At 37.2% G+C, this 11,301-nt stretch overlaps 1 protein-coding gene across 1 annotated transcript; it reads right to left on the bottom strand.

The window, feature by feature from the left end:
• Positions 1-3,748: 3,748 nt before the first annotated feature.
• Positions 3,749-11,282, bottom strand: LOC132563030 (protein YIPF6-like). The gene is made up of 7 exons (XM_060227792.1): positions 11,253-11,282; positions 9,828-9,944; positions 9,511-9,589; positions 6,451-6,493; positions 5,477-5,608; positions 4,609-4,766; positions 3,749-4,153 (listed from the first exon to the last, which is right to left on the bottom strand). Exons 1-7 carry the CDS (start codon positions 11,280-11,282, stop codon positions 4,035-4,037), a joined length of 678 nt encoding a protein of 225 aa, XP_060083775.1. The 3' UTR covers positions 3,749-4,034.
• Positions 11,283-11,301: the final 19 nt, after the last annotated feature.

The following is an 11,301-nucleotide window of genomic DNA, read 5'->3' as shown; positions in this document are numbered from 1 at the left end:
ACTCTTCAAATAGAAGGATTTCATGTAAAATAATACTGAAGCCTTCACCATACATGTAACATGTTTCCTAGTTACTTAGTGGAAGATCGAGAAACCGGAGCACAGTAATATTGAATATTTTTTAGAGCGTAATGTTTCGTCACATTTTATTTCTTTTAAATATTATTCCTTCTCTTAAGAAAATTATCATACTGCTATGCCAGAGACTAAAATTTTGATATTATTTTTCAAATTCATCAGACTATTTCAGTGCTCAGACTCGTGTGAATGAAACAGATTTGTAGCAATAAATTACACAGAATTAAATAAAATAACCACTTTAATATGTACATTAGCATTTCTGCAGACCCAAATAACCTCCCACACTCCCTCTCCTCTTTCAAGAAAAATTTTAATTTTGCATTTTGAGCACTGAAGACCTGATCAATGATCCCTGTTATGCAATTACATGGACATCAGATCAACATAATATTTAACAAGCATAATTTACGTAACATGCATACAGAACTGCACTTTTATGTTAACTTTACATGGAGACTTTTTTGTATGCATTCTATGTAAAATATCAAAACAAACCTTTACCATATGAATACATAGTTACAAGTGAAATCTGTCATGAAATGCTATAGAGTACTGATGTCTACTATGGTTAAATACATACACTATATGTACAGTGTACTTGTAAACTGTCATTTTAAGAATTTAGCTACACAATTCGTGTGTAGCATTTGTTGGAAAATGAAACAAAAACGAAACAACCCCCATTCAAAAATCATTATTTGTACTCTACAATTTTCCCTCCTTTTCTTATCATAAGCATTTCACCAATACATATAGATGCAATTTTTAAACAATTTTGAATTTATTTACAGAAAAATTTCCAATATCAAGAAACATTGAAATACCCTTATTAATGCCTTTCTGACTATATTACCAATTGAACATGATATATGCACCCACTATTTACATCTGTTAAGGATGACAATTTGAAAACAGTTTTCAACATTTCTGTTTTTCTTTCATTAGGAGAGATATATATAATAAAAAACAATACAAATAATTAACTTAGCATTTGCATGAGATTATCACATGCACACCTTCACCTGTTGTACTAAGAATATTTATACACATGTACCTTATTTGGACAGAAAAAATAATCATTTATATTCCACTACACTACACTTCCACTACTGGAACTTTCAAATTTGTTTTGGGGAAAATAATTTTGTACAAAGACATCATCACACACTGAGCATCAATACAATAAAGCTGTTGTAAATCTCAAACATATTGTGTTCATGTCTCCAACTAGCTCCTGGCAAGAAACTTTCTAACATAATCAAAATTCTACAGCTCCTGTGGCCAAATTCTCTTTGTTTCTTATGATTATGTCTTTTTTAAAAACTAGATGTTCAGCAAACTGGGATTTGAGCATGAAGCATTGCAATAATGTCAGTTTTCAAAAATCCTCTAGAATGTTTTAAAATGTCCTTTCAAGATCAAGATCCTTAAATGATTTCATCCCATTTTTCTTTTAATTGGTATGCAAAAAACAACAAATAATCCCCAAATTTGGTATATTTCCACAGGATGCAAATTACCTGAAAATATTTTACACTTGGTATGCAAATTACCTCAAAATATTTTACACTTGGTATGCAAATTACCTCAAAATATTTTGGTATGCAAATTACCTCAAAATATTTTACACTTGGTATGCAAATTACCTCAAAATATTTTACACTTGGTATGCAAATTACCTCAAAATATTTTGGTATGCAAATTACCTCAAAATATTTTACACTTGGTATGCAAATTACCTCAAAATATTTTACACTTGGTATGCAAATTACCTCAAAATATTTTACACTTTGTATGCAAATTACCTCAAAATATTTTACAATTGGTATGCAAATTACCTCAAAATATTTTACAATTGGTATGCAAATTACCTCAAAATATTTTACAATTGGTATGCAAATTACCTCAAAATATTTTACAATTGGTATGCAAATGTTTTATTCTTAATATCCTAATGCAGTAATTGAAATAAAACAATTGATTAATACAGAGTCATATTCATACATTTTAGCATACTAAACATCCTATTTTACATATGAAAATTATATATTTTTTGTTGCATAACACTACTTAACAAGCAAAAACATTATATCAGTTAAAAACCTTTCAGTGTCTGAACTTGAAAGAAAATGCACCTCTGTATTTATTTTTTGTTTTAGAATTTGGCTTATAGTTAATTTCAAACTGTATCTCTGTTGGCACATACCATAGTTAATATAGGTTACCTCAGCACACTAGTTTACATCCAACACATAACATGTGACTTTTACATGAAACTCAAAATATGTAGAATTTGTAAAATGTTTGTTTATATACAAATTTAAAGCTTTCATCAGCATAACATACAAAACTTTGAAGATTGACACTCTGAATAAGTAAAATTTCTGTTAAAGAGCAAGGGAATATTGTAGCTATGTGTTGACTAGTTCAGGGTCATTGATGCGACTTGTTCATGGTCATTGACTGTGACTAGTTCAGGGTCATTGACTGCTCCTTTGGTCATCAACATGGACATCAGTGAGTGACCTTGACATTAGACTGATCTTGACACGGGTTGGAAACCCTTACCTCAGTGCACAAACATGACAGACACTGATCTTGACCTTAGTCAGAGACCTTGATCTCTGTATGCAAACTTGAGACACTGATCTTGACATTGGTCAGAGGTCTTGACCTTTGTGCACAAACTGACAGATACTGATCTTGACATTGGTCAGACACCTTGAACTTTGTACACGAACTTGACAGACACTGCTCTTGACCTTGACCTTTGTGCAAACTTGACAGACACTGATCGTGACAATAGTCAGAGACCTTGACATTGGTCAAACTTTTTTATATCAGTCAGTGAAACCTGATCATTGTGTTAATAAGTGGTTTAAGTCAGTAAATTTGACCAATCAGATTTGGTAACAATTGTCAAACTGTTGAACATTGGTCAGTCCATAACCTTAAGCTTACAGGACATTTTTTTGTTTTGTTTTTGTTAATCAGTTTATTAAACTTGTCAGCAATATTGATTAAAGTCAATGATATGATCTAAACTGTCAATGTGCTTAGAAGGGAATATTTAAGAATGAGATTTTGTATTTCACACTCAACTTAAACAAGTCTTCTTCATGGATTTCAAATTTATCATTTACATAAGTTTATAAGTTGTACATAACCAATCATTTGTGTAATTGTACCTATTAAGACTATTAAAACAATACGTCCTTTGGAAACGCGATTTCAGTAAAACCTCTTTATTCTGACACACTTTCTGACAGAAACAAAATGGTCAGATCAGACAGGATTTTGGAATAAATGGTATAAATTGTACCTTAGAACCAGAATTACAGTACAGTATATTTGGTTGGTAATTCATACCTAAACAGATTTTAGGGTATAATTCAATTGATCTTGAAAGTCCAAATTCAGTTTGATATATAAAAGTCAATAAATGTAAGAGTTATTCGGACCAGAAATAAGAAACATCTCTTTTTAATAATCGCTAAATTTCCAGTTTATGGAGTGTAAAACACAATTAACATCATTGTATATACAAATGTACATAAATCAATGATTAACAAAGAAAAACAGAACATCAAACAAAATGAAAAATCTATAAATGAATTTAAACTAAATTGTACTTAAATTGATCATACCAAAGCAAAAAAGCCTTTTTCTGAAAATGATAAAATGGTTGTAACGTAAAATCTACATCATTGCAATAGATATAGATTACCGGTAATGAAAAACGGAAAATGAAACAAAGTGGAAAATCTAATGATAACTTTAAACCAGATTACCAACTAAGTTATACGACAAAAATGTACTACAAGTTTATATTAAAACAGACTTTGTTCAACAAAGAAAGTACATAATCAATGGAAATGTTATGAATGAAAAAAAATAAATAGCTCCCACAAGTATGAAACAATACAATTTACTTGAGTTTAAAATCGTTAGTGCTATGTATGTGTGTGAGATATAATTAACCAACTAATGACAAAATAAAACAAGAATATGGGATACACAGCCAGGGCTTTTCTATTGGTTGGTTGGCTATCTGCCAGGAATGCTGTGGAGGCTGAAATCAATAAAAAAAACCATTACAATGCCATTACTACTAGTATACTGAAAACATTGTTCTTTTTATTGGTTCTTGATTTTGATGTCTCCATGGACAGACTATAATCTAAGTACATCTTTTTTACTTAAAGACATCAAAATTATAAATTCATACAGTACTTTATAAGCATGCAGCTAATACATTACCGAATTAAAAAAATAAAGTATATAAAAGCATTGCACAGTTTCATAGGCAGACAACATAAAGTACCAGACCATTAAATGATATTTGCCAGCAAAGTTTTGTGAATCAAAAGGATTATAAATGTCATAGCAAAGCAGTTGCCGGAAATTTTGATCTGGATGTCAGAATTTAATGGATCAATTTATAATCAGATAGGAAACTTATTCTTTGAAACTTGTTATCCAAGAGTCATTTTAGGGGTCAAGATCCTGACTAACCAAGGAACTTACCAAATGTAGACCAGGCAAACGCTACAACGACTATGATGAATCTGACAATGAATAGTGCTGTTGTTTGGCTGGCTATTAATACAATACGGCATATAATCAAAGCCACTGTCAGCGGGAACACACAGTATCCAAGAACACAGATACTCTGGAAAAATGAGCTGCAAATCAAATAAAGATAAACATTTTCATTATAAATTTATTTCCTAGAGAAATCAGGAAATATTTTCATGCATGACAATTACAATTTTTGTTTTAGAGTGTTTGAAACTGTTGATAAATGGTTTCATTACAAGGCTATTTCATGAAGCTCACATACGAAAACTAAGAGTGTGTATAGATCAGGGAGAGTGGGCAGATGGGGGGCAAAAATTAAAAATTAAAAATACATATTATGTATTCAGATACAAGTGCTTAAGATTTATTGCTTTTTGTAAAATAACGCAATGCACATGGAAGCCCAAGAGAAAATAGAAAAAACAGAGAGTGACTAAAAATCTTTTCCTCTTCTTCATCCTCCCATGTATACATGTATTTATTAACCAATTCTTCAATAAGGCCAGGAGGCCATTGAACAAATAATAGTTTAAGAAACTGAAATGTAATTGTGTACCATTTCGCAGCTCATTGACAATATGAGTAACTTAGCATCAAAAAGAAAAAGACACTCACAAGAGGAATGTATCAAACTTAAAAACAAAAGTTGAAATTCTGAAAAAACTCCATCTCAAATGAACTATAAAAGCAAATCTGATAAAATAGCAATCAATCCAATTTGTGTGGGTGAAATATCAGATAGAGGTGTATGTATGTGTATGTATGAGTATGAAGCCTCAGAGGAACTTTATCACCACAGGTAAAATTTACTTACATGTTTCCTCCTAAAAGTTTGGTATTAAGTGTAACCACCACTGCTCCAACCCAGTAGATAACGAACACCTCGGCAAATTGTGGACCTCCATCGTTCATCTTGTCTAGGTGTTCAGATGAACCCTGAAGCATCCTAGTGACAGAGATGGTATACATCAAAACAGTAAAGCTTTAAACACATGAGTGATCATGATCACATGAGAGATGACGTGTACCATGTACCTTTTGATTACAAACGTTTAAAACCCTATATAATGGATTACATGTGCACTACCTACTTAAAATTTTTAAACTTTCTATTGAAACACCTCTTTTTTGTTGACAAAATTTACATTCCTATATCAGTATGAGGTGTTATTAGTTACAAACACTGAAGAGATCTACACAAGAACAGATGTATATTTAAATGGCCTTTTAACATATAAATTTTAAGATATTATGGATAAGTTAACACAGTAAGCATTGAATCCATTGATTACTTTTTGTTTGTGACACAAAGACAGCGACTGAATAAGACACAACAGAAGCTCTGTTATGTCTAATTTCAGATCTGATATTTTGAAAAATTCTATATGTTTAATATGTGATAAACTAATCTATACATCTAAAGTAGTTATCAGAAGTTTCCACAGTGGCCGCAGTTGTTGATCGGAATCTAAACAATATAAAACGAGATCACCAGAGCTGACTTAAAATCTGTCAGACCCTTGTGTCCGAGAAGAGGAATGTTGGCTTCTGGGACCTATATCTTACCCCTTTAATGGTCCTCAGATTAATAAGTCTTATTATATTTTGTATAGAACTAGCTGTTCTATATAGATAACCATTACTTTTCTCATCACAGTGGATTGTTGATAAACTCCCTATCCCCTCCCCCTACCTCCAGTGTCTGTACATCAGAAGGGTATGAGCAGCCATACAATGTCAGTAAATTTTCAAATGATCTTCGTTTTAAATATCTCTTTAAAAACTCACATTGCCATAAAGACACAAAGGATTAGTGGTCCCCACAGGTCCCCTGCAGAGAAAAGAAAAGAAATTTCACATTTTACAAAATAAGACTAAGTATCTCAAAATAAGGGATTTAATTAATAATATGTCCTTTTCAGATCTAAGGAGATTCTATACATTTGTTCAAAATGAAATAGCATAACCTGATCACTATCAAAGGTCCTGATAGGTATTTTGGCCTGGAAGGTTTGGGATTTGAGATTTTTCCCAATTTTACACATATCAAGATCATGTGACCAAAAACTTCACGTGAGCTAAAAGTAATACAAAGGCCATGAAAATGCAGGCTGACCTGAGAGTGGTGGGTTGGTATGCTGACCAGGAGATGATCTTTGGGACAGTTTGTTAGTTTGTTGACCAGAAGATGATGGGTTGGTCTGTTGACAGGGGTAGTACCTGGTGGGTTGGTGTGTTGATAGGGGTGGTGGGTTGACAGAAATGATGAATTGGTGTGTTGACCTGAGGATGGTATGTTCACCAGGAAATGATGGGTTTGTTTTTTTTTGACAGACGTGGTGGGTTGGTGTGTCGACGAGGGGAAGGCGGGTTGGTATGATGACAAGAGGATGGTTGATTAGTGTGTTGACCTGGAATGATGGGTTTGCATGTTGACCAGGGTATGGTGGAATGGCATGTTGACCAGGGTATGGTGGCTTGGCATGTTGACCAGGGTATGGTGGGATGGCATGTTGACAAAGATATGGTGGTTTGGCTTGTTGACTAGGGTATGGTGGGATTGCATGTTGACCAGGGTATGGTGGGTTGGCTTGTTGACCAGGGTATATTGGGATGGCATGTTGACAAAGATATGGTGGTTTGGCTTGTTGACCAGGGTATGGTAGGATGGCATGTTGACCTGAGTATGGTGGGATGGCTTGTTGACCAGGGTATGGTTGGATGGGATGTTGGCCATGGTAAGGTTGGTTGGCATGTTGACAAGGTTATGGTGGGATGGCTTGTTGACCAGGGTATATTGGGATGGCATGTTGACAAAGATATGGTGGTTTGGCTTGTTGACCAGGGTATGGTAGGATGGCATGCTGACCTGGGTATGGTGGGATGGCTTATTGACCAGGGTATGGTGGGTTGACATCTAGACCAGGGTATGGTGGGATAGATTGTTGACCAAGATATGGTGGTTTGGCTTGTTGACAAGGGTATGGTGGGATGACATGTTGGCCACGGTATGTTGGGATGGCATGTTGACCAGGGTATGTTGGGATGGCTTGGTGACCAAGATATGGTGGGATGGCATTTTGGCCAGCATATGTTGGGATGGCTTTTTGACCAGGGTATGGTGGGATGGCTTGTTGACCAGGGTATGTTGGGATGGCTTGTTGACCAGGGTATGATGGAATTGCATTTTGACCAAGATATGGTGGTTTGGCTGGCCAGGTTATGGTGGGATGGCATGTTGTTCAGGGTATGTTGGGATGGCTTGTTGACCAGGGTATGGTGGGATGGCTTGTTGACAAGGTTATGGTGGGATGGCATGTTGACCAGGGTACAATGGGTTCACATGTTGACCAGGTTATGGTGGGCTGGCAAGTTGACAGGGAACAGTGGGATGGCATGTTGACCAGGTTATGGTGGGATGGCATGTTGACCTGGGTATGGTTGGATGGGATGTTGGCCAGGTTATGGTGGGATGGCATGTTGACCAGGGTATGTTGGGATGGCTTGTTGACCAGGGTATGATGGGATGGCATTTTGACCAAGATATGGTGGTTTGGCTTGTTGACCAGGTTATGGTGGGATGGCATGTTGATCAGGGTATGTTGGGATGGCTTGTTGACCAGGGTATGGTGGGATGGCTTGTTGACAAGGTTATGGTGGGATGGCATGTTGACCAGGGTACAATGGGTTCGCATGTTGACCAGGTTATGGTGGGCTGGCAAGTTGACAGGGAACAGTGGGATGGCATGTTGACCGGAGTATAGTGGGATGGCATGTTGACCAGGTTATGGTAGGATGGCATGTTGACCAGGTTATGGTGGGATGGCATGTTGACCAGGGTATGGTTGGATGGGATGTTGGCCAGGTTATGGTGGGATGGCATGTTGACCAGGGTATGTTGGGATGGCTTGTTGACCAGGGTATGATGGGATGGCATTTTGACCAAGATATGGTGGTTTGGCTTGTTGACCAGGTTATGGTGGGATGGCATGTTGATCAGGGTATGTTGGGATGGCTTGTTGACCAGGGTATGGTGGGATGGCTTGTTGACAAGGTTATGGTGGGATGGCATGTTGACCAGGGTACAATGGGTTCGCATGTTGACCAGGTTATGGTGGGATGGCAAGTTGACAGGGAACAGTGGGATGGCATGTTGACCGGGGTATGGTGGGATGGCATGTTGACCAGGTTATGGTGGTATGGCATGTTGACCAGGTTATGGTAGGATGGCATGTTGACAAGGTTATGGTGGGATGGCATGTTGACCAGGGTACAATGGGTTTGCATGTTGACCAGGTTATGGTGGGCTGGCAAGTTGACAGGGAACAGTGGGATGGCATGTTGACCGGGGTATGGTGGGATGGCATGTTGACCGGGTTATGGTGGGATGGCATGTTGACCGGGGTATGGTGGGATGGCATGTTGACCGGGTTATGGTGGGATGGCATGTTGACCAGGGTATGGTGGGATGGCATGTTGACCAGGGTATGGTGGGACGGCATGTTGACCAGGGTATGGTGGGATGGCATGTTGACCAGGGTATGGTGGGATGGCTTGTTGACCAGGGTATGGTGGGATGGCATGTTGACCAGGGTATGGTGGGATGGCATGTTGACCAGGGTATGGTGGGATGGCATATTGACCAGGTTATGGTGGGATGGCTTGTTGACCAGGGTATGATGGGATGGCATGTTGACCAGGTTATGGTGGGATGGCATGTTGACCAGGGTATGGTGGGATGGCATGTTGACCAGGGTATGGTGGGATGGCATGTTGACCGGGTTATGGTGGGATGGCATGTTGACCGGGGTATGGTGGGATGGCATATTACATGTTCAGGAAACTCACATTCTTTTAGAAGTGCTCTACTTGTTTTTGGATACAGGACATGGAAAAACTTAGTGCCCACTGCTTTTACATCTCGCATCTGAAAGTACAAAACAAAAACATGTAAAATCAGGTTTATTTTCTACAAAATCATCTAAAACATATAACTAATATACAAAATTATTGATATACTCTAATATCAAAATTTTATAACAATGATACTGTTGAAAAAAAAACAACAAGCAACAGGCAAGATAACTCCATGACACTGATAAGAATGACTTGATTCTTGTTAATAAAAACCAGACTGTGTTAGTTAATTATGATCATGCACATACCACTGTATCCTTGACAGGTTCATCCAGTGTAGAAAAATGATCCTCGTCATCTTCAGTTTGAGCCAAGCCAGGAACAGTTATCTCCCCTTCAAGTGACACATCATTCATCATCCCCTGCTGATACAGTAAGTAAAAAGGACAATGTATCAGAACAGAGGTGATATACAGTGTCTGCTGCTATCAAGCCAGAAACTACTGACTTTTGAAATGAAAGTTAGATACAATAATTGAAGTAAGATTAATAGCAATTCACTCTAAGTGAATGTCAAAAATTAATTAAGATTCATAAAACTGTAACCCTGGTAAAATACTAGCTGCAATATACCACTCAGTTAGAGAGAACTTCTCTTATGCTTAATTGGTTGAGCACCAGACTAGTAAGCCAGGGGTACTGGGTTTGATTCCTAGTGGAGACATTGAAATAAAAAATGACCTCTGTTACTTTGGCGACAATGTAGGGACCCGGGAATAGTACTTAGCCATGCCCAACCAGCATCGCTGTAACCCCTGGAAACTCGAGGATGAGTTATTTTCTGGAGGGTGAGTATGTAACCCTGGTAAAATACTAGCTGCAATATACCACTCGTCTAGAAAGAACTTCTCTTAAGCTTGATTGGTTGAGCACCAGACTAGTAAGCCAGGGGTCCCGGATTCGATTCCTGGTGGAGGCATTGAAATAAATAATGACTTGTGTTACACATGGCGCCCATCTAGGGACCTGAGAATAGTACTAAGCCATGCCCCATCTGCATCACTGTGACCCCTGGAAACTCGCGGATGAGTTATTTCCTGGAGGGGGAACATGTAACCCTGGTAAAATACTAGCCGCAATATACCACTTGGCTAGAGAGAACTTCTCTTTACCTCGATTGGTTGAGTGTCAGACTAGTAAGCCAGGGATCCCGGTTTCGATTCCTAATGGAGGCATTGAGAAATCCACTTTTTTTATACTTTTTCCCATTTCAAGTATTTCTGTACATTGTGCTAGATATTCACGTTTTATCATTTTATGTATGGGCTAATTATATAAACTCACGGAGTTTAAACGGAAATTAGTTAGCTAAAGAATCCGGACCAGAGAGGTTATACTGTAAGGCAAAATTTGTAAGGAATCAATGACTTGGGAACGCTCGATTGCTGATTCATCAAACGTAATTGACAATGAAAGAGTCTTAAAAGTTCGGCATTTGAATTGTTGTTAAGATTCTATAACCAATTTACAACTCACTTAAGTCATCCTGTCAACGAGATGAAAATTAAAATCAGAAAATGTCATTTGACAACATGTCAAGTATAGGTCAACTCATACATTCAGACGTCAGTCTATGCCAACAGGTATTGAATGATGTACAACAGCAACATTGAAACACTCAAATTCAGATGAAAATTTTTAACGACCGAAAGAAAAACAAATTTGTTGCTAACCTCTTGGCCGTGGAACTCCACGTCAGCCATGATGAGAAATTCCCTACTT

The sequence above is a fragment of the Ylistrum balloti genome, unplaced genomic scaffold (genome assembly GCF_031769215.1).
Source record: "Ylistrum balloti isolate Yb309-2 unplaced genomic scaffold, AGI_CSIRO_Ybal_v1 Utg369672, whole genome shotgun sequence".
NCBI lineage: Eukaryota > Metazoa > Mollusca > Bivalvia > Pectinida > Pectinidae > Ylistrum > Ylistrum balloti.
Note: the sequence above shows the minus strand (reverse complement) of the source record. Positions and strands in the feature narration are given on the sequence as shown.

Bases quoted from the DNA above. Each gene is read 5' to 3' on its own strand.
- LOC132563030 (XM_060227792.1), bottom strand. From the start codon at position 11,282: ATGGCTGACGTGGAGTTCCACGGCCAAGAG. The intron at 9,590-9,827 runs GTATGTGCATGA...TTGTACTTTCAG, and splicing joins AACCTGTCAAGGATACAGTG to ATGCGAGATGTAAAAGCAGT. The intron at 6,494-9,510 runs GTGAGTTTCCTG...TTTTCTCTGCAG, and splicing joins TAGAGCACTTCTAAAAGAAT to GGGACCTGTGGGGACCACTA.